The 24,935-nt window shown below is 46.8% G+C and overlaps 1 protein-coding gene across 1 annotated transcript in view; it reads right to left on the bottom strand.

Annotated features, from left to right (window-relative positions):
* IQCH (IQ motif containing H) overlaps positions 1-24,935 on the bottom strand; it is a 1,013,078-nt gene that overhangs the window by 826,435 nt on the left and 161,708 nt on the right. The window contains exon 4 of the mRNA XM_086958009.1: positions 21,465-21,588. Coding sequence (XP_086814135.1) covers positions 21,465-21,588 — 124 coding nt within the window. The remainder of the gene's footprint in view (positions 1-21,464; positions 21,589-24,935) is intronic.

The following is a 24,935-nucleotide window of genomic DNA, read 5'->3' as shown; positions in this document are numbered from 1 at the left end:
ACCGAGCAACTTCCGAGAACAGATATTATTCTACGCCCACACACATTTGACAGCAGGACATAGCGGGACAGAGAAGACCACACAAAACATACTCCGATTGTTCTACTGGCCAGGTATCTACAAAGAAACCGAGACGTATTGTCAACAATGCGAGGTGTGCCAGAAGAAGAACATGTCCAGACCACCAGCAATCCCGTTACAACCCCTACCCGTAATAGGCAATCCATGGGAACGTGTCGGCATGGACCTCATTGGGCCTCTACCCCGCTCCTCAAGGGGGCATACTTATGCACTAGTGGTGGTGGATTATTCCACCCGTTTCCCGGAGGCATTTCCACTTAGCAGCCCCACCACGAAGAACGTAGCCGAAAAGCTCGTCGAATTATTCTCAAGGGTTGGGTTTCCCCGTGAGATCCTGACGGATCAGGGGACGCCCTTTGTGTCTCGCATGATGAAAGAGGTATGCAAGACATTGGATCTCCACCACATCCGCACGTCTGCGTACCACCCCCAAACGGATGGCTTGGTGGAGAGGTACAACAGGACTCTCAAAAACACCCTAAAGAAACTGCTGTCCACCAAGAATAAGGACTGGGACCGGATGCTCCCGTTGGCACTGTACGTAGTAAGGGCACAGGTCCAAAGTAGCCTTGGATGCTCACCCTTTGAACTACTGTATGGCAGGCAACCAAGGTCCCTGCTCGACATAACCAAGGAAGCATGGGAGCACGAGGAGGCCAACGAACAGCGGTCCCTCCTGGACTACACCCAGCAATTAAGGTCGCGCTTGGGGAAACTGAGGGAACTGGCGTATTCAAACCTGCAGTCGGCACAAACACGACAAAAGCGACAGTACGATAAAGGCAAACGCTGGAGAACCATGAATCAAGGGGACTGGGCTCTGGTGCTGCTTCCTTCCTCCACCCAGAAATTCAGGAGCGAATGGAAGGGGCCATATCGTGTTCTGGAAAAATTTGGCAATACCACCTACCGGCTACTTATGTCTCCCACCCGCAAGCAGACCTTTCACATGAATCTCTTAAAAAAATGGCTGGGTCCTACACCCCGAACAGCCCATTTGACCCTTCCAGAAGGGGGCGAAAAAACAACCCTATCCGACCTACCCATCAACCCGGAGTTGTCCGACAAGGAGAAACATGAACTGCTGAGCGACCTCTGCCCTTTTTCCCCCTTGTTTTCAGACACTCCTGGTTGCACACACTTGGCAGAGCACGAGATCAATACAACCCCGGGTAGCAGGGTACAGCTAAGAGCCTATCGCATACCAGCAGCAAAAAGGGGTGATGTGAGGAAGGAAGTCGCAAGCATGTTAGATCTCGGCGTCATCAGGCCCTCAAAAAGCAACTGGTCCTCCCCAATAGTAATGGTGCCCAAACCTGATGGGTCCACACGTTTTTGTATGGACTTCAGGGCACTGAACGCCGTCTCATCCTTCGATGCGTTCCCCATACCCAGGGTGGACGAATTGATTGAGCGAATAGGGGAAGCCAAGTACATCACAACGCTGGACCTGACAAAGGGATACTGGCAGGTGCCTTTGAGAGAGAAGGATCGCCACAAGACCGCCTTCGCCACTGAGGACGGATTATACGAGTTCAATATCCTTCCCTTTGGCCTACACGGGGCGCCTGCCACGTTCCAAAGGCTCATGAACACGGTGTTATCCCCTCATGCCGGCTATAGCTCCGTATATTTGGATGACATTGTCATATTCAGTCAGACCTGGACTGAACACCGAGAACATGTCACCAGGGTTATGGCCTCCTTGAGAGACGCCAGATTGCACGTGAACGCCAAGAAATCCAGAGCGGCTTACTCTAAAGTGAAATACCTTGGGTTCATGTTAGGGGACGGAGTGATTGCTCCCCAAGAGGAGAAAATCAAAGCCATCACCGAAACTCCGTTTCCTTCGACAAAAAAGGAACTTAGGGCCTTTTTAGGCCTCATGGGCTACTATCGACGGTTCGTAGAGAACTTTGCCGACATAGCCACCCCCCTGACTAACCTACTCCAAAAATCCGTTAGGAATAGCCTGCCTGTCCCTCCTACACTGGAAGCCAAAGCCGCATTCGAACGTCTGAAGAATGCCATCACAACCAGTCCGGTGTTAATACCTCCAAACTTCGATAAACCATTCATACTAGCCACGGATGCGTCCGACTCAGGAATCGGGGCTGTACTGTCTCAGACAGGGGAGGACGATAGGGAACACCCGATACTGTATATAAGCAGGAAACTACACCCCCGTGAACAAAGATTCCCCACAGTCGAGAAGGAGTGTCTGGCGATCCGATGGGCTGTAGAGAAGCTCCGTTACTATCTGGAGGGGAAGGCCTTTACCCTGTACTCCGATCATGCCCCTTTGCAGTGGATGCATAAGAACAGGACACAGAACGCTAGGGTACTGAGGTGGTTCCTCTTCCTCCAGCCTTATGCTTTCACGGTGGTTCATAGGAAAGGGAGGGATAACGGGAACGCCGATTTCCTCTCTCGCATGCCTGTTCTCCCCAAACGGGAGAATGCAGGGGGGGAGGTGTGTGACAGGGTGAGGCCGCGTGCTGTAGGGGGGTGCGCTGCAAGTGACTGGTGGGCATCTGGTTCTGACCCGACACGTCCTCATTCTTTGCAGACTGATCCATGGGAAACGGAGTCCGAGGAGTACGCCGAGGAAGAACGTGGCTCCTTTAACTGGACTTACACAGAGGGGGAGGATCCGCCCACTGTTCACGTCAGCCGGCCTGGATTGGCCAAAAGAGAGGAAGCAATGTGGATGGCGTGTGACGTCACCCCCGAAGTGCCGGAGAAGAGTGAAGACGGAGAACCCGGAACCGGAGAGGAGAGAAACGGAGGAAGAAGCGGAGAACCCGACGAACAGCTGGGAGCTAGCGAAGGAGCGACCGAGGGGAAGCCAGGAGGCCAACGACCCTGCGAGTCGCCGTGCCACTCTCCCGGGGGAGGAGCGTGGCTTGCCCAGGTATGTCAGCGTATGGCGGCTTGGGTGGGGAGCAAGCGAGTACTTTAGTGTAAATAGCCCCGTGTGAGATCCTGCGTCCCCCCTCCCCCCCTCTTGTGTCCATTTATCCCGCGATTACTCCCCCTCACAGTCTGTTACCTCCCCTCACCTCCGCACTGCATTATATTGAGTTGTGTGATCACGAGTGGTGCCTCCCTACACTACACACCTGGGTCCCCCGGTGCATGCCTTCCCAGTGGACGCTGGAACTAACGGCCCCTTTCTGCTTGGTCTCCCCTTTCCCTGGGTCACCGGAGCCACGACGACGACCAGAAAACACCCCACCATCAGTGACCAGACCTCGAGGGGACCGCGACACACAACCTAGGAGAGGAATACCATCCAGACGCCACAACGGAACCCAGTCAGTTCGCGAGGGAGAGACTTACGTTCCGAACCCGGAGAACTCTCATGTTACAAACCAAACGGGGAATACCAATAAAACCCTCGTTGACACCAAGAATTAGTGTACTGCCTGTTCCTACACCACCATCCGATACCACCCCAACTCCTGGTACACAGGGCCCGTCTACACACACACCCTGCTTTGTGGGCTTCATGACCTAAATAGGGGTGACTTATTAATGTTTAGGTTAAGACCTGTGAAAAAAGGTCGAAATGCAGTTTCTACACTGCTACAGTAGGCTACAATGGATGGTCTGAAGGCAAATTTGTACCGCCTCTGTAGTAGATGGCACAATAGGTGGTGCAGTCCACTAGTGGCATTTAAATTCCAGATCCTGGGTACACTTTGTACCATATGCTGGGGACTTGTAGACAAGTTAACTATGCCGATTAGGAGCATGCTATTTAAACCAGGTTTAAAGGTGTAGCACAGGCACTTCACTATTGGTTAGCAGGGGTAAAGTACACAGAGTTCTAAAGCCAGTAAAATATAGGGCCCAGCAAAAGGCGAAAGATCTGGGGCAACCAAGCAGAACTGGCAGTGTTCCTACAGCATGTATCCTATTCAAATCTATTTACAGACATACTTTTGGCGTGTCTAATTCATAATTTTCTGCACATTTTTCTATCCCTAATTTCTCAGACCGCTGGCCAATGGGAATATGTACAATCTGTGCTCCATTCTCACTGTTCAGCCACTGCCCCTTATCTCTTTCTTTCCGTGCCAGTTACTCTTCCTAACCTATCTAACATGAACAGTCAGCTTCCCCTCTAATAAACACTAAGTCAAATCACTGTGCCTCCTTTCTACTGCACATCCAATTGTGCCCCACTCCAACGGCAATTAAGTCTATTTTTAGGTCTCGCCTGAGCCAGTGCATGTGCTGTCGGTGAGACATTTAGTGTGTGGGCTTTTAAAAGTCCAACCACACGCTTTTGGCTGGCATAGAGGCGCCATCTGGCTTTCCTCTCTCATCACGGTGCATGCACATCGCACACCACTCACCAGCCTGCTTTTGCCGTCGTGCGCGCACCTCAATTAACTTTCGCGCATGTCTTGGCCCCCACTCTGCTCCTCACTCTTTTTGGCTTCACTCTGCCAGCCCTGCCTCCCTCGGCATCCTTCCTCCCAATCTCTTGCTCCCTCCTTCCTCCCATGACAGCTCTGAAGCTTTAAAAGATAGGACATGGTTCTTTGAAAAAGAAAACATGTGTAAACTTGTTTCGAACCCGAGGAGTCCCGAAACCTCAATTTGGTTTCATTTATTCCTGTGTGTTTTTTGACTTTCCGTTTCAGTCTGACTGTTCCTTTTCGTAGCTGCATTGAATAAGGAGGCGGGATGAACGAAGCCTATATGTTCAGACTGTCATGCAAAACCGGTGAGGTTACTTCCTCCTGACCTTCGTGCCTTACCACGCAGGCAGAACAGTTCCGGGTTTGAGGCTGCGTCGCCGTCTGATTGGTCCCAAAGCAACAGGGCCTGATAGCACTGGCAGAGCTAAGCATCTTGTGCGGCCACGTCTCGATTTTGACGTACACAGATTTGTAGGGTGCAAGCAATGCATTTCGGATCAGCTACACTAAATGAGCAAGGATGCGTCTGTGTACATCTACACCAAGAAAGCTAGGGGTACACATCTTAATAGGAGTAGCCGCACACAATTTTACATATCCACTCAATCACGAACACCAATCAAAAAGCAAAACACTGGCTTAGTTTAAATCGGACCGTCCCAGGGTCAGACAAAATGCATGAGAGTTCAACATGTAGGACCTGTTGATAACCAAGTTTAGCTCTTAACTACAGAGCACATTTTACTCTGGGATAGCTTTAAGATCCAGATAAAATGCAGGGCAACTCTCGGTTTACCTGCGGCTGAGGTTATGGCTACTTTCTCTTAGAAGTGACTAGTCCATTTAGATTTGCTGGGTTCGAAAGGATTGTACAAAACTGAACAACAAATGGATGGCCCCGACGTAGTTGCAAATAAGATGCACTGGTAGGTATAGCTATTATCAGAAAGGAAAAAGGACAAACACTGTTAAAGATCAAAGTCAGTCCTGATTTTTTTTTTAAATAAACCAAAACAATGCGGGTATGGTCTTGGTTGGTACCTGGTTTCACCAACATTTCGGAAGTGTTGGTTGTTTGGGTGGCAGGTTTGAAGTGCAGGAGTGCGAGAACAACAACCAGAACACAGCAGTTGCTTGAAGCACTTGTGTGTCTCTTTTTAGTGAAAAATGCGTCTTTGATCAAAAAATTAGCCCGAGGACACATTTTATGCTAAAATAGTGCCAAATGACGGGTTTGCATAAGGTTGTTCTGTGGTTCTAGTGGTACGTTATGACTGATGTGTTGCAGTCAGTTAGGTAGGTTTTTTTGGGGGGGGGAAACCTTTATTGGTACTTCAATCAGTTACAAATATGGGCCTACAACCACCAGGGCCGGCCGCTAATCAGTTTCATCACAGCAAATCAGTTAGGACACGACTCGGCAGCCCGGGAAGCGAATGTACCACAAATTCAATTAAAACTGGCTATTAAGCATACCATGCGAATGACAGGATTCTAAAGGCTCCATTTTACAATATAAAAATAGAAGGATCAGGTGCCATATAATATCACAGAGTCGCATAAAGGGCGCGCAAAATAGTAGGATTTCCACAGTTAGATCGATCTCATTTAAGACAGTGGAGCTAAGGCATACAATTCAGGATAAACACGCATACAATCACAGTTCGCACCAGTTAAGCGCCAGCCCAATGATACTGAAATATCATGAAAAGTATAGGCACAGATAAGAAAAATCGATAATTGACAGAAGAGTGGACCCACTACGCTGACCCGAAAAAGGAAGAAGCAAAAGAAAAGGCAAAAGGAAGGATAGGAAAGAGAAAAAAGGCCATAGAAACAATAAAGAAAAAACAAAAATTCCCCTCCCCCAACCCCCCACCCTGCAGATGACTACGGCCTACCCCCCTAGCAGCGTGCCTGTTGCCCCAAATAACTGAAACCTGAAATATAGGAAGAACAAAGAGAAATAAAGAAGAACTAAACCCCTACACTAAAAGTAGAGATGGAGGAGGGCTTTATCGTACGCATTCCCGGTCTCTCCCCACCGCCTTAACAAAGAATCCCCCACAAAGCTGACACAATCGAGCAGAATACAATAGAAAAATACACCGGAGGAAACTATAAACCCCGCCCGGTCTCCGTTAACCTAGTAAAGCAATCCCGTTCCTGATGAAACCATAGTGTGAAACCCAAAACAACAGTCTCAGCCTTGGCCCCGTCGATCAAATTTGCTGATTCCCTCCGATAAGTAGAGCCCCATCGTCAAATTGTCAAAATATACACAGAAGTTGCCGAAATATAGTCTGTTAGATGGAGAAAGGATGGCAAATCCCAAAGTAGATGGCTGGTTCCAACTATGCCCCTCCCCGACTCCGAGGCCAGACACTGTCCCATCTGCCATCTTGATGGACCAGCTGGGAAGGGGGTGCGACACAATCCAACACAGTTCACAGTTCCGACCCAAAGTTTCCAGAGTGGGAACAGCAGTTAAATGTTCCGCTGGTTGCAAAACCAAAGTTTCCGACCATATAGTTGATACGCAGATCTCAGCATGTTCGTTCAGTTCCACATCTGTAGGGGCAGGCACAGCTCCATGCACCGGGTCTGAATGCACCGCTGGGGTGTCTGTCGAGAGTTGAGCTGGCCGCCGGGTCCCAGGCAACGAGTCAGGGTCCGGTCCCGATCTTCTAATTCCATCCACTGCCGACATCAGATTCCAGACCTGGGCCTCCATAGTCACTGAAGTGCCTCGAGGGCTGCCAGCACTAACCGCAATGACGGGCCGCACTTAGCCCGCTCCGCCGGGTTTCGCATAACATCAGGCATAGTGATCCCCTCGGAGAGTCGCCCTCCCCGGGGGAAGATTAGTCGGAGCAGGAATGAACCGTGAGGACAGATCGTCAACATGCGTTTGTGCGCGCCAAGTTGCCAGCCCAAAGGCACCGGCGATGCAAACGCTAGGCCTCCGGGTCAGGGGCCCCCCGCCACACCGCCTCGGGCGTCACTCGTCTCCTCACCTTCAATACGAGACCAGGCAGCAGATCGGCAGCAAAGCAATCCAAAAGATATCGAAAGTTCCATGGACCGGACCCTGCCGCCCTCACCAGTCCGCTGTTGTTCAACTAGGACCCGGCTGGACCAGCACTCGAGACCCCGGCTTCCAGACTGGGTTAGGCCTCAAGTCAAACCTCGACATTACTCCACTCCACAATGTCGGAAAAGTCTCGGGATTGCTCCATCGGACTGCAGATTAGTTCATAGACACGGATATGGGGCGGAATATCAGGATAGATGACAGGACCTTCGAGCGAAAGACGGAGGTCAGCGGAGCCGGGAGACTACGCAGCCATCTTGCTTGCTGTCGTAGCTCCTCCCCCTAGGTAGTTTTTTTGATTTGTTTTGATATACTGTTCAGAGTTATTTTGTGCTCTATAATCACTTCATCCGGGTCATCAAATGCTTATTTGTAAATTGTAAATTGTAAATTGATACTTGTATAGCGCACTACTCACCCGCAAGGGTCTCAAGGCGCTTGAACGAATACCGCTGTGGAACCCATCCTGGCTTTCCCTGTGAGGCGTCCACTCCTGGGCACCCCCAAGGTGGAGGCCAGGCATCCTTAGCGTTGTGGGGGCCGTTGTGGAGATTAACTATTGATGGACCAGCTGAGTTGCAGAGTGGTACTCCATGATTGGAATAGGCACCGAGGCGAGAATTATCAGGTCCGTGGAATTTTGAGCCCAAGACCCGCCGAGGCGGGGAATTGAACCCTGGTCCCGGGCTAGACCTCTGCATCAGGGTCTGCCGCTCTAATCATTGAGCCACACTTCTCCAGCCTGCAACATACATTCCTTTAATACTCGAGTGAGGGACATTTACCACTGTCCTGGGTGATAAAATAGTTCTGCAGCTGTTGTGACATCAAGTGCAAACCTGTTCACGATATCTGTCTCGGTGAGCACTTTAAGCGTTCACTTTGTGACATGTCCCAGAATCTCTCTCGTCATGGCTACATGCAATAAACAGAGGGATATGCTTGCTCTCAGAGGCATGTAAAAGCCTGCTACCTAATCGCACTGTCTGTTGCTTTGCCCTAGTGCTGTGTCAGCTTTGTAGTGGGCAGATGGCAGTACTTAGTGCAATTTATCTATCAGCCTACGACTGCCCCCCCCCCCGCGCCCCGCCTCTCACCAGGGGTCTGGTACCTCTCATGGTATCCCCTTTGTTGTTGACATATTTTTCACACCATGGAAGTCATGATTTCATGATAGCAGAAAAAAATGTATCTCTTTTTTCAGGCAATCCCATTCATCTAAATGTTTAACTACGATTGACAGAATAGATTTTAAACAGGGAAGATATACCCTCCTGGAACCTTGAAAACAAAAACTGCTGAAGGGGTTTCAGCAAAACAAATAAAGCACCCTTTGAGTAAAATGACACTTTCATGCCCAGTTTGGGGTAAATTCATTCAGCCGCATTTTTCTGTTGCTACGACCAAAATTCCTAGTGTGAGCTAAAATAGAAAAACACCTTTTTTTTTACCCTACCCTCCTTAATTTTTTGCCCTGCACAAACTTTGTCATGACAGGCCTTAGCTGACTATGCTCAGCGAATGTGAAAGTTTGTGCAGATCCGTCCTAAAGGGATAAAGTAAAAGGCAAACCAAAAAAAAGCCTTTTCAATGTAATGTGCAGCTGAACTATACAATTTCTTGGGACTTATCTTTGGCCTTTGATGTAGTAAACCAAGAAATCTATGTATACCTTCTAAGAACGGTACAGAATTATTAGCACTGTAAAACAAGGATATCAGTGAGTACAAATTGGTAATGCTCTATCCAAAGTCATTCCTGTAACTTGTGGTACTCAAAGGAAAATTATTATTGTGCTTGCTGTCCTAGAAACTGCAGAGAAATGCCTAGCACTCTCCCACCTCAACTAAGGCAATCCTTTTTGATTGGTCTTTTCAAGTATGGCCGGGCATCTTGAAGCGCTGTCCACCATGCTGCAGCCAAGTCCATCTCAAATTCACATAAATATTAGGTCAGGGCTCGAAAAATCCACTTGCCCACTCGCATTGTCCAGCAAGACGAGCTCTATTGAGGGACTACTCACCCCTTTCTGGCGAGCTGAAAATCCTCTAACTTCTGGAGAGACAAACTAACTTTTGACCTCTGTCTCTGAAAGTGGAGCAAATGTGACAAGAAAAGATTTCAAAGGCATCTTTATTGCTCACAAAGTGAACACACATTAGCCTAGCCAAAAGGTCTCGCCTTTGGGACCTCATAAGTGTTTAGCCATGCCACAGTTGATGCTGTTGCACCAAGGATATTGTGCTGCATAACTAAATAATTATAAGGTCCCAAAAGCGAGACCTATTGGCTATGCCAATGCTTGTTACTGTCCTAGGCACATCAACTCTTGCAAGGCAAGGAGAGCTGTAACAACCTTCCTCCACTTTTGTGATGTCCTCCCATTTACACTCTGAGGTATACTTGTTTTCTGGTACTTACCAGATGAGAACAAATCCCAGCTGACCAGGGGAAGCCCTAAGTGTGCACCCCAAGAGCAGATACTGCCCCCTGAACCCATGCTATGGGCAGATAGTTAGTACTGGATAGTTCTAGGTTCGGGAGGATAGGTCATTGTACTTACACTCCTGGTGACTAGGACTACTCCAGGTCCTCCCTGGTAAAACCCATTAACCCCACCCCCACATTTCAAAACATTTTTACTGCCAAAGAGTATGTATACTGTGAGCTTTATGTGTGTCTGTGGGCCATGTTACCTATGTATTATGTTGCTTCGAGTTCCCCTGAAGTTGGCTTAATTGTGTCATATATAGCGCACAGTGAAAGTTTCATAAAGTGGTGTTGAACCATGAGGTGGTTCATGCACTTTGTGTCGACATGGCAACTTGCAGGCTGCTGCTGGAACCCCAGCCTAGAGATGGTGTCGAAGTCTGAGTGACCGGAGGAATATACATCCCCTTCTTGTCAGGTTAAGGCGTCTGGTCGGGAACAGCACCTGAGCTTCTATTCCCCAGCTAAAAAGAAGCTTAGCATGGAGTGTCTGGCCAGTCGCTCCCTGGGGAATTTAAATGTAGAATTAAGGAGATGCACCATCCCTGCCCTGTAAAACCTCACAAAGAAAGGCCACACAGATGCACCATTGTAAGGGTGGCTGAGGTTCAGTATTGTAGAGGAATTTTGGATTTTGGGTTGGCCCAGGCTACTTGACAGGGCTATCAAAGTAGACCTTCTGAGCCAGTAAATTGTACTTCATTTGGACTTCGAGCACAAGCTGTGTTGCACCAGCACAGAGAAGTATTTGCTGGAAAATAACTCACTATTTCCCCCCAGTATTAGGACCATGTGTAGGGTGTGGAGCGGTCTTGCTGTTGTGATCTGGCCTGGAGAAATTGTAAGTGATACTGCGTAGAAAAGTATAGAAAAGATCACACCATGGCCAGGAGGAAGAATAGCAACGCCCAGTGGAATGAAGCCTATGTAATCCTCTCCAAGACGTGAGCATCTCAGAAGACAAACTGGCATTACAGGCCATAGAATTGGATCCTCTTCCAAGTCATCAGCAGTGCATGAGGTTGTAGGACCTGCAAGAGGCATTTGAGGACTCCAAGCGTGGTGAGCTGTCACTGCTCATCCTGTCCTGTACCATTTAACTTAATGGGAGCCTACATCACCCACTTCTAGTCTGAAATAACCAAAAGTTTCCATCTTCACCCTAGCTCCTCTGGAAGAGATCTATTTCCAGAGATTAGTCAACTTGATTCCAGAACAGATGAAACCACTTGTGCAGCCTTTACAATTACACAAATGCTGCTGCTTCAAGCTATGTTTGAACCCTGGTCCTAATTCTTAGCTCCCAAGTTCGAACTAGTAAACTGCTGGGTCCAGAAGGTGCTCCAATTCATGTGGTTCCCCCGCCAATCAAAACTCCTGACTGCAACCGGTCAGTTTCGAGGAATGGTTTCTTAAGTAGGGCACTCACATGTGGACATGTTTTGGATGCTAGCGCAAACTCAACAAACATACTCCATCATCAATATGGACAGCCCCTCAACAGAATATGGATCCCGAAATCATATGCCCTGGGCAATGAAAATCGGAGCTCCAAGTAACCCCGTTAAACAAACAACTAGCTTGGGCTCGAAGTCCCTTTCCACAGAATACTTTGCCTTTCGACTTGGATTAGATCCTCTGCTAATATTAAGAGGTCGATTTGGGGACAACGTTTTAGATTCTTGGCCAGTTGATTCGGGACCCTTGTGTCGGTTCTGCTAGTACCCAGAGATACTGAGAACCTATGGCAAATTTCAGAAGTACCCTAGAATCCTTGATGCACTGGAGCATTCTGTTTGCAAGTGCATCCAATTGACTTGGATAGGGAAGCGAAGCCTGTAGAAAAGTCGTGGAGCCCGGTCTCTCAAGCCATTAAGCTGTGGCTTTGAAGGCATACAGCCCGTTTCATAGTTCCACGTATACATTTGTACTGAAGAGTACTGATTTAAGAGGTTTCCTGCCCAGCTGCAGTAGTACATTTCAGAGGATATTGGGGATACGGACCTTTTGCTTTTCTGTAGTCTGCTTTATTTAGAACTGTCTTACCTTCCATTGGGAGAAAATGTATAGCTCTCTCTGGACATTGAGTTTATTGTGTCTAAGTAACTGTGTCATGTAGTTTCCGAATTGCAACGTCTCTTCCACCGTCAGGAGGCAGCTTGTTAGCTCTCCATTACTACCTTACAATGGTCAAGGGTAGAAAGAGAATAATTCGGCAGTCAAACTGGACTGCATATCTATCCAATGGGCCACTAGAGGTAAAACGACAGTGACCACCTGGACACTCCCTAGAACTACTGACTGCTCCAGTACAGGCCTCACAATAGTATCTCGCTTTGGTTAACACTGCTTTTTCTGTTTATTACAGGTTTTACATTTGTAAAGATTTTTATTTTATTTTCCTGAATTCCAGTTTTGCATTGATACCTTGTTCTATATTTGAATATTAAATTTCACATTGTATCTCATGTGCTTACGTTTAATTCTCTCTCGCTGTTTTTTGTTTTATTGCCCATCATTTTTTGTTAAATTTCTTCCGCACATTTGCTTTTTATTTCTCAAGATTTCTTACCGATCTGGTGGCTCCATAGATTATAGCATTAACTACACTCAACTGTGCTTACCTATGTTGCACTGAGCCTGCACTCATGCTTTCGTCCTTTGGAGTATGGTAAAAACGAGCACCAGAGGGTCGGGTGACAAACATATGTAGCCATGACCAGAAAATCCTTAGACAGTGAACAAACGAATAAAGAAATAGTCTCATATCTCTCGAAGGTTCGATTTTTCAAAGATTTATACGGTATTCCTCCATGTTTATATTTGCCAATAGTGCTCTTTGGGTTTTTTCGCAGCCTTTTATATGTGTGACGAGAGAAGTGCGTTTTCTATTTAGCATTGTTTCTAACATTTAATTTTCATTTTCATCAGTTGTTTTTTTTATTTTTTCCATTTCTCACTTCATCTTTTTTATTATGTTGTCTTTACATCATTGTTTTTATGAGCTTCTATTTCTTATCACTCCGTTTATTTATTTTGCATTGTATCTTTCAATTTGACACGGTTTATTTTTCATGTAGTTATTTCTATATTTTACTGTTTTTCTTTCTGCTGCTTGCTTTCTTTATTTTCTCACAGTTTGTTTGCCCCAGCTTTTCTTCCCATTTTTCTCCCCTTCTCAGGCATCCGATATTCTTTAGCTGTTTCGTATTGTCACAGGGCGTCTCTAGTTTTCCCTTTTCTCACACAATAATTCTCCGTTATTCCCCATTTCTTTGAGTAAGCAAATTTCCAATATCCATGTTCCTCCCCTATTTTTGTCAAGGCGCCTGCATTTGTACAAATATCTCCTTCTATTACACGCCTCGACATGCACGTTCAGCCAGATATCTGCATCCCCGGCTTCTTTCGGGTCTTCCGTTCTCTTCTTCCCCTCACATCTCTCTTCCAGCTGTGCTCGGTTATCTCTCTTTGCGTTTGAAAAGAAATGTTCCTCGAAATCGCCATCCCCACGCCTTATCTAACACATTCCACTCAGGATCATCTCCAGTCGAATCTGCGGCTTTGCTCTTTTTCGCAGTGAGACAGCCGCCATTGTTCAGCATGAGTGAATTCTAACAAAGGAACAACGCTTAGGATAATAGCGCAGTCTTGTCAGCTAAAGGGGGGCATCTCTCGGCTCTGTCTTTCTTTTTACTCCAAGCTGTTCTTGGCAACCTTCTCCCGCATCCCGTTCTTCTTTCTGGTTTAATTTAGTTCTCTTTGACTATTTCTCTTTCCCCCCAGATGTCACCCAAAGCAGCTCTGGCAGCTTTTGTCAGACCAGCCCTGTATGTCGCGCAGCGAGCAAGCCTGAGCACTACAAGAGCGAATTGGGGGAGGGCTCATCACAAAAATTTGGGGAAAAATAGCATAACTGTTACAGCCTACAAAACATTATTCATTATATATTCAATTGTAATAGATCTTAAAGTAACTTTTTATTAACAGTTGTCCTTCACAGTACCTGATGTTTGGACCCTGGCCCTGATAAAGCGCTTAGAGACCCCTGGGTTATAACGCGCTATATAAGTCGAATAAATAAATAAAATAAATAAAGTATAGTAAATGATGACCTTATAGTGCACCAGGATTTGACAATCTTTGTTGGGGCTCTTCAATGATTCCCTCACTATCACTCTCCAACAGTCCCCTCACCATCACTCTCCAACAGTCCCCTCATCTCTCCGTAGCCCCTCTCTCACCTGTATTTCATTTGTTTATAGCGCCTCTCACACCAGTGTAGGCTGTTGGGCACTTTACATCACAAACACAAAGAGACAATGAATAATAATACCTGTGTATATCATTGTATAGAATAGATTACATAAGACAAAGGGAACTACAAGGTGTTGAATTAACATGTCATCGATTCTAGTAGTCATGTTTTTTAAGAGTGCTTGGCCTGAAGAAGCACAAACTCAGCATTTAAAACGTAACACCGTGTTTAGGGATGGCTTTACTAATAAGAATTTATTTCTACTTAAACAAACCCCTTTTAGTAACATTAGGATGATGAAAGAGTGGGAAAAGACATAACTTTCTAACCTGTACCATGCAGATCTTTACAGGGGCGCCTCCTCCATGTGTGCGGAGGAGCGTCTCCCCACTACTTTCTCGCACTGCGAGAAGCAATAACATAAAATGGTATCAATACCATTTTATGTTACTGCTTCTCGCACTGCAAGAAAGCAGAAGGATTTAGTTGGGGGTGGGTGGTCTTGCAACAGGGCAGGGGAGCAGCTGGCTAGCCCAATGTTTTGGGTACCCTGACTGTTTGTTCGACCCCAGAACCGACCAAACCAGTCATGCTCACTCTACCATTTTCACCATGTAGGCTGCATGCAGCCTACATGAAGAAATTGGCCCACCCCTGGGGAGCCTGGCTGGGCGCAGTCCCCACCAATCACAGCGCTGCAATTGCAGCATTGTAATTGGCTTCTGGGAGGGGAGGGAGGCAGCCTGCTGCCGGGTTCCTGCTTCCTGTGAAGAGCAGAGAAGCAGAGACGACGCAAGACCGGATCATGCCGGCAAAGGTACATTTAAAAAAAAAAAATGTTAAATCCCTGCACGACCCCCTACCCGCGAGACCTACCCTACCCCCCCCCCCCCCCCCCACCCACGAGTCATGCTGGCCACGACTGGATCTTTGATTGAAGTTCATAGCTCACTGTGCTACATTACAATTGTAACTTATGAACAGTACAGTAACAAAAGGATCTCTATGACAAAAGCAGTAACCCACTGAGCTATGCACATGAAATACAGTTCTATGATCTGCATGGTACATGTCCTTTACAGCAGACATGCACTACGAGAGGAGTCCAAACTGCCACTAGACAAAACCCCAATCTCTCTCCAGCAGAAAGATTAATCACCAGAGATATTTTGACTCTTTTATTGTAGCCCGAGAATTGCTGGATATAGAAGGAACTCTGCAGCGGGTGCTTTTAAAACCATAACATATTTCGAAACACACGGAGGCTGGAAACGAAAGTGAGTGCTGAGTGGATTATGCTGGCCTGCGGATTGTGTTACAGGAGGCAGATATTGCAGCACTGCTGCAAAACTGGCCCCCCAGTAACAAAACCATCCCCCCAAACTTCCAGTCTCCCGGGGAAACACCTGATACCCGGTACAGCCAGTCGGACCTTGATTGTCATGTGATCAGTGTTGGGGACAGGCCCCTCCCCACAATCAACAATGGTAATACATAGAAAAGTAGCCTTTGATCATCTGCCTATATGGTTTATACCATGCTGCTTTGTCACATGTAGCAGTTATAAACCAAGCTATTTAACTAGAAGGGATAAGAGGGGTTAAAAACGTGCATTAAGAAAAAAATCAAGAGTAAGCCAACAAGCAGCATTTTCTCAAGTCTGTTACACTGTACCGTTGTCTGCTACACTGTACCATGGACTGACGTTTAACCAGTGATGGCTGGTGAACTTTAAAAGTGGTGAGCGTAATCCATGGCTCAAATTCTAAAGAGATTTTTCTTCAGGGTTCTCTCACACTTTCTTGCACTAAGTTTACTGTCTCACTGTGACTCACTCAGTGCCACTTGGGTGTCACTAATTCACACAGACTCCTTATTCTACTCTAGCCCACTCGGTCTCCCTCATCCTGAATTACTCAGTCCTACTGTGACTCAATCTCACGCACAGTAACACTCAGTTGCACTCACTGTCATTCTCCCTCACTAGCTCACATTAATTCTCACACATACTGGTCCTTACTGGCACTCGTTCTCATTCACTCTGACTCATTCCTTCATTGACTCTCTCTCACTTTAATTCACACACAGTTGCACAGACATTCTCACAGTGCTGGAATGGCACAGGCACTTTCATTCACCTATGTCAGCAATCAAACAATGTCACTAGCTGCCTCAGTTTGTTGCTGGACCTGAAGCTGGTCTGCACTTTATTTTTATGTAAAGAATGAATCATTATATACTCTTGATACAATAAGAATGGACCACAAAACAAGGAGGGTGTCGTATAGCAGTGGAGCCCATAAAGGAGAGCTGCCACTGGTCCAGTGACACCTATCCATCGAACCAATCCATTAATTCAATCATCCATCCTTTAACTTATCCATCCCCCTTCATCCATCCATTTAATCATCTACCCATCCTTTCACTCATCAATCCACTCTTTCGCTACATCTATCCAACCTTTCACTCTTTCCATCCATCATCCTCTCTTTGGCTCAACCATCTATCCACCCTTTTACTCAAGCATCCATCCATACAACCATACACCCACACTTCGTCCCATCAATCCATTCATACATCCCTCCACTTACCCTTTCACTCAGCCATCCATCCATCCTTTTACTCACTCATCCATCATTCATCAATTCACCCTTTCACTCATCCATCCATCCATTCATTCATCACCTAGACTTCTGTCTACCCTGCCTTTCACTCATCCACCCATTGTTTTACTCATCTATCCACTGTTTAACTCATCCATCTTTACATACATCCTTTCACTCATCTATCATTTTGCTCTTCATCCATACTTTCACTCCATCATCCATCCATCCACTCATCCATCTATCCATTTACCCTTCCACTTATCCATCCATCCTTTCAATCATTCCACCATCCATCCATCCATCCATCCTTTCTCTCATCATTCATCAATCCATCCTTTCACTCCATCCATTTTAGCACGTTATTGAACAATATTTAATTTCACTGCCATGGCATACATTTATCTTTATATATGTGTGTGTATACACACATGAAAAGGGCGATCACACATTTGGACACCTTTCACTTACCAAACACTTGAACAATCTAAGCGTAAACTATACAGACCACAGTTCAAGGAGTCAACACAAGATTAGATTATCACATCCGATTTGGGTGATAAAGAAAGCCCTCACACACTGACCTAGTCAGTGTCATGCTTCATCATCGGGCCCCACCGACAGAGGCCGAATGCCTCTGCGGTGTGCTACGACGCCAGGAAGACTGCGGAGCAGGTTTTGTGTGTGGAGGGCGTGCTCTTGTTTACAGTGAAATATTAAAAGTGCCTGGAAAAGGGTATCGAAAAAAATATTTAATAAATGATCCCTGGGGCACAAAGTAAAGAGTATTACGTGTCTGTATTTACATGCCAAGGTTCAAGGTTGGTAAAATACAGAATATACTCAATTTCTTTCAGTCAACATGTTTCAGCCATAAGGGTGGTATATTACCGTGGCATTCTTCAGGACTATACCCCGGCGGTATGGGCTCTCTAATCACCCACCCTGACCTGGGGACGTGAAAGTGAAAATAAAGAGTGAAAAAAGTGCATAAAAATATTGGAAGAGTAAAATACTCGATTCCAAAAAATACTCCGTAAATTAGGAGTGTCACTGCACTTTCAAAAGGGGCGCTACTAGCACCATGGGTCTCGGGAGGGGGTCGGAGCGACCTGGCACATCGCCCTCAGCGCTCTCGACCCGCTGATAAACCTGGTTGTGGCCTCAAATCCGGACCCCGTAATACTCTTTACTTTCGGTGTCGGTGGGGCCCGATGATGAAGCATGACACTGACTAGGTCAGTGTGTGAGGGCTTTCTTTATCACCCAAATCGGATGTGATAATCTAATCTTGTGTTGACTCCTTGAACTGTGGTCTGTATAGTTTACGCTTAGATTGATCAAGTGTTTGATCTGACCTCTCTTTTCTTGTTTTTGCATAACTAACCGGGGACTAAGAGAGTGCCTCATTCTCCCTACCTCTCCTTTTGTTGTTAAACCTTTCACTTACCACCAATAAGAAGTAGTCCGTATCATTTGTATCATACAGTTTAGCACACATTGGTTACGAAGGATGGTAAAGTGCCCAGAGGTGAAAAGCGCTACACACTGGAGGTGCAATAAGGCATATGGAGTCCACATAGGAGTGGAAGAGCAGCAGCCAACAGTAATAAACAACATGAAATCAGCTGGGGTATATGCTCTGATGAGTCTTCTCAGGAACGTCAAGCGGCATCTGCTGAACCTCAATGGACAACCTCTTATAATGGGCATTATGCAACAAGCCACAGTATTGGTCTGAGAGGTTCACCATGCAGCAACGGAGGAGAAACCATTCTAAACATTACATGCCTAAGAAGAGGAATCATACGATCAGCTATTCTGCGCTCGAGGAATGAAGCATTACACAATCAGCCTTAGCACTTGCTTTAAGGAGTCAATTGCAAAAAGATAGGGAGCCAACCATTATATGACCAGTGATAGTATATGCCGGAGGAGCAGCACGAAGAAAGGAAATTATATAACGTGCCACGGTATATGCTTTGGGAAGTCCATTCAGCTGCAGCAGGAGAAGCAGCCTATTGGAATGGGCATCATACTAGCAGCCATAGTATATGGTCTGCAGGGTCTATCCATGTGCGGCAAAGAAGCAACCCATAAGGATGGGCAGTATACGATCGGCTCATATGAGGGAACATTATACAGCCAGTCATAATGTATGATCTGAAGAGTTCACCAAAAAAGGAATGGGCATTATCAATCAATCAGGGGTTTATAAAGCGCGCTACTCACCCTTGAGGGTCTCAAGGCGCTGGGGGGGGGGGGGGGGGGGGGGGGGGGAGGGGTGAAGCTCCGGATAAGTCATAGAGCCAGGTCTTGAGACTCTTCCTGAAGGTGTGCAGGGTGAGGGAGCGCCTGATGTTGACTGGGAGCTTGTTCCAAGTCTTTGTTGCGACGTAGGAGATAGCTCTTCCACCTGCTCTGTTTCTACGGATGCGTGGGGTCTCTGCTAGGGCGAGGTCAGCGGAGCGGAGGCTCCTTTTGGGTACGTGGAAAGAGACTCTTTTGTTGAGGTATTTGAGTCCGATGTTGTGGAGGGATTTGTAGGCGTGGGTGGGTAGCTTGAAGGTTACTCTATTCTCGATGGGGAGCCAGTGGAGGACTCGTATGTGCTGGGCCATGTGCTTGTGTCGTGGGGTTCTGAGGACGAGTCTGGCAGTGGTGTTGTGGATGGTTTGGAGCTTGTGTAGCAGGGTTTTGTTGATTCCAGCATAAAGGGCGTTGGCATTGCCGTAGTCCAGTGTGCTGGTTATAAGTGCGTGGGTGATGGTCTTCCTGCATTATCCACCTAAAGGTCTTGCGGTGGATGCAGAGGGAGTTGACGCAGGTGGAGGCGATGGCGTTGATCTGGTGGGTCAGGGGGAGGGAGGAGTCTAGAATGATGTTGAGGTTCCGGGCGTGGTCCATCGGGGTGGGTGGGCTACCAAGGGCAGGAGGCCACCAGGAGCTGTCCCACACGGTGGTTGAGGGTCCAAGGACGAGGACCTCTGTCTTGTACGAGTTCAGTTTTAGGCAGCTGTCGCTCATCCAGGCTGTGACGTCTTTCATTCCACCTTGGAAGCGGAGTCTGGTGTCTTCGGGGTTATTCGTGAGAGAGAGGATGAGCTGGGTGTTGTCAGGGTAAGATACTATGACGAGCCTGTGTTGTCTGACGATGGTGGTGAGGGGGGCCATGTAGATGTTGAAGATTGTGGGGCTAAGCGAAGATCCTTGGGGTACTCCACAGTTGATCTCTGTAGGTTCGGAGAGAAAGGGAGGGAGTCTGATCCTTTGGGTTCTGCCAGGGAGAAAGGAGCGGATCCAGTCTAGGGTGGTTCCTCGTATACCGGCGTCGTGGAGTCTGGCTGGGAGAGTGCGGTGTGAGACTGTGTTGAAGGCTGCGGAGAAGTCTAGTAGGATGAGGGCTGCAGTGTGGCCCTGGTCGAGTAGCATGCAGATGTTATCGGTGGCGGCCAGTAGGCCAATCTCGATGCTGTAGTTGCTGCGAAAACCCAACTGGGAGGAGTAGAGGATGGCGTTTTCTTCAATGAAGGTGGTCAGCTGGGTGTTGAATCTTTCGGTGACTTTGGTTGTGAAGGGAAGGAGCGAGATGGGTCGGTGTTTTTCAGGTCCGTCAGGTCGGCCTGAATTCATGTACAGTCTGTGCCTGAGTAATATGGAAAGAAGAATTCCATTACCAGCCACAGTATATACTTTTGAGGGGTCGACTGTGGAACAGCAGTAGAGCAACTATTATATGATCAGCCATAATATATGCACGAGGAGTGACAGAAGCAACACACAGGAATGAAAAATGATAATGCCAACCTTGTTCACAGATCAGAGGAGTCCACCCAGGAGCAACAGGGAGACACCCATGATAATTGGTGCTGAAAAACTCCAGTAGGTGGACCTGGTCCGAGCACTCTCTAGCCATCGATTCATACCCACATGCAAACTTCTGTGCCATCGTGTTCAGTGCCTAGTGCCCAAAGAATCAATACCTATTGTGCCCCTTATTGACATTGAGTTATGCTCAGACATTCACTGCTCATTGCACCCTCTTATAAATGCAAACTGTGCCCAAGCTGATCGCGTCCACTTCTGTCCACATGTGAAGCCTAGGCTCTCTGGGTATATTATGCCCTCTTCTGGCCACAACTGGTGTCCAAGTTATCAATGCAACTAGTGTCAAGGGCCCTGGCTCCACACATCCCATTTTGCCCTCGCCTAGTACCAAGTCTCTAGATGCCCAGAGCACCCATTTTTTCACATGTGGAATCTTTAACCTCTGGGCCTTTCCCGCCATCTCACCCTCCCGCGTGCCTGTTTGCCAAGCCATTTATGCACCGATTTGCTCGTGCCTAGGGCCCTGACTTTTCCACCAGCTTGCGTCGCCTTGTGCCAAGGTGCCCCATGCCCACCGCAACCCCATTTGTCCAGACCTTCTGTGAATGCCCCCCCCCCCCTTCTCTGACAGCCCCAGCGCACAGAATCAGGATACAGCACGTATTTCAATGGCAGACCTGTACACCTGCAGAGACACGGATGGGTCTGCTCGACGGAGGAACAGCTGGCGGTCGATTATTTGGCATCTGTGGGTGAAGAAGCGGCTTGTGGGCACACGCGGCGGCATCCATCTGAGGCACCCTGCGAAACAGCAGAAAACACAACCTCATTACCAAACATTTACACAGGAACCAGGGCTGCAGGGCCCATGAACACACCCCGCTCCTGGCAACACACTCAGCAAAGCTGTTCTTATTCGGTTCCTTTGTTAGCAATAATAATTTATACAGATCCATTGTGTCCCCACTCTGCAGACTGCTTGGAGAGGAACTAGGAAACAAGCACATTCCTCTCCTCATAATTACAGCCCTGTCTGTCCAGGCAGCGAGACCTGCGGGCATCCACTGAATATGTAAATTGGCATAAAAATACCCGTGATGCCCTTCATCAATTAGAAATGGAATTTATCTTTCCTTCTGGATTCTACTTGGCAACATCGAAACATAATACTGAAATCTCAAAATATCGACTAGACATCATCGATGAGGACAATTTAAAATGATTCATTTTTAACGAATATTTATTAAAAAAAAAATCAACATTTTATACTGCGGTCTGCAGGATTCCCACATCTCCAGTAATAATCTTTCCTCACCCGCCGTTCTTGTTTTGGGAACTCTGAGCTGTTGGCACGTACTATTCCCACTCCCCTTACCGGTTATTTTAGTGCTTTTTCCTGGCATATGCCACACAGTAAGTTTACCTTTGCCCATCTCTTCTTTGCCATTCCCCCTCCACTCAATGCATATACCCGACACTCATCCTTTCTGGCACCCCCTGCTCTATTCCGCTATCTCTATTCTCCTAACCCTAGCAGAAACTATGCCCCACATTCCTTCCAGTCATACTTCCTCATCCCTTCATTCTTCTCCCCACCTTGACGACTGATTACAGTTTGTTCTGCTGACCTCCTCTCAGCAGCACCTCTTACTCAATCTGTACAGTTAGCAAGGCTCACTGACCCCATACACGACCAAAATACCTCTCCATCGAGAATCCTAAAGCCCTCTTTCAGGATTAAAATTCCAGCGTGTCCCATCTCTAACCACTCTCAGCCCTTCCTCCAGCCTTCCACCTTCAGTCGCTCAATCTCTCTCAGATTGCCACCTTGTCACTTAAGGGAAATTTCACTTTCCCTCTCATCCGTTTCCATCCTGTTTCTTTAGGATATACATCCTCTAACTTCACGTGTCGGCTGTCTTTGAGGAAGATGGAAAAAAGGCATCTCATTGAACGGTCTCATCTCTACCCCTTTGGGAAAAAGTCAGGCTCCAGTCTCCTTCGCTTTTAGTATAACCGCAGATCTGCAGTTAAGCACCACCTAGAGATGGTGACACCACTAACTCCCTTGATCTTGACATGCTATTCTTTAATGAAACTTGGCCTATCTATTACCCCCAGAGCATCATGGACCATTGTTCTATCAGTCGACTTCACCAGGAAGGTAATCCTGGGGGCGGCGCTGGAGATGTACATATAATGACCACAACTTTCAAATGGCATTCTTATCCAATTGGATTGCTAGACCTTGAGCCTAATAATGTCACTCTTAATGGGAAAATACACATTTACTACAAGCCTAGTAATAACCATACATTTGTTGTACACTGTATGGAACACATCTCTGACCAACTACCCCCTCGTCAGGCAGTACTATTCTGGGCGACGTCAACCTCCACCAATATAATCTCACCAGCTCTGTTGTCTCTCACTTTTCTGTTTTCCCTCCCAACAGCAACTTTATGCAGTACTGAAACATGCCTAAGGGTGGTAAAGGGGCTGCCTGTGATCCCGTGGTTACGAAAGAGGGCGCTCTGACTGTTGATTACCTATCCCTCTGGACTGGATGGATCACTCAAATTTATTTCGCCCTTCTTTTCACCAAGACATCGATAATGGGCCCACATAAAAACCTGTACCCAAGATATCAAACCCATCCACCTCTCAAACTGTGCACCTTGTGTCTCGGATAGCTTACTTCCTATCTCTGTAGGGCAGGAAGTTAGCCGTCTTGCCTTTCATTATATGAAAATCATGCGTTAATGATGTTGCCTCACTCGATGAGAAACGACTCAAGACAAAAAACATCCGCTTCCAGTCGTTAAGGGACACAGACGAATGTGTTGCCAAAACCCTGTAGCTCGTTTTATGCAAAATCCACAAAAAACATTTTCACAGTCGAGGGCAACAAAATCGGATGTCAACTTGACTGTGCCAGACAGATATTCTCAGACAGGATCCCACTCTTCCTCTCTCCTTTTACGCTGTGGACCCAGGCACCAAATGTGAGGAATTTGCTCTTTTTGATGAATTTAAAATCCTTAACTTCGACCCCTCTCTCACAATCTCCACTCTGACCAGCCTCTCTCCTCCCCATTACTGTAGAATATCTGCTAATACCCGTGCACTTTATAAGAAATAGCTCAGAAGGAGTTAATCAAATCCATTTCCAAAACAAATCCTCAAACCATCGATCACTGCATGTCCAACACAGGTCGAAGAAGGCTAGGCCAGTGCCACATTTGCAGGATATCCACATAGGATAAATCTCCACGTGATGGATCCAAATTAAGTTAATTTACATGATCAGCAGCACTTCTGAAGGCCTGGCATGGATCTGCCCTACTGGACCTAAAGGGACCTAACCGAACCCATCCCTGCAATCCTAGTACTGAACACAGCAGACCACCTAGACCACTTTATTTAAAAAAAAAAACACTACGTATTAAGACACAGTCCTTGATTGCGCTCCCAAAATCTCGAATTGTGCCTCTCTGCACTAACCCTTCTATCCTTTATTGCAAATCTGAACGTGAACACTGTCTTTTTTAAAAGATTTCTCTACTTCACTATAACTTAATTTCCTTTTGTGTTTCTGCTAGTTCTACTTTATCTTTCTTTGTCCACTCCACAGACCCCTGATTTTGGTTAATAGATTAATGTTACCTTTCCTAGATCAACCTTCTTGTACAAACTTTATGTATGTTTATTGTAAACTGGTTTACTGCTGATTTGTTTTATATTTATTTTTACCATTCTTCCAGAGGTACCCTCTCTACTGTCGTTTAACTTACATTGGTACTTATATTCTCCTAGTTTCACTGTAAAGCATCCGGATGTGATGGCCTTTGGGTCTGGCGCAAAAAACCCAAAAAAAATACATAAATTGTTTTTCAGGAGAATCATATTTTTACGGATCTCCTGATCGACATCGCTTTTTACGCTAAAATAACTTTTTTAAAAACACATGGTTTGCTTTTCTGAATGCCATTTCCAGTATTTTTAAGAATGGCCTTTTTTAGGTCTCGCCTAAGCCATCGCGTTAGCAATGCTTTGGCGAGATATAAAGTAAGGGGCATTTAAAATGCTCCCAAAGTGCGGATCGGGTACAGTGCATGTGCGCCGTGCGTGTGCACCATTTGTCCGCC

Source organism: Lissotriton vulgaris, chromosome 2_1 (assembly GCF_964263255.1).
Source record: "Lissotriton vulgaris chromosome 2_1, aLisVul1.2, whole genome shotgun sequence".
Lineage (NCBI taxonomy): Eukaryota > Metazoa > Chordata > Amphibia > Caudata > Salamandridae > Lissotriton > Lissotriton vulgaris.
This window is presented reverse-complemented; position numbering and strand designations above follow the sequence as displayed.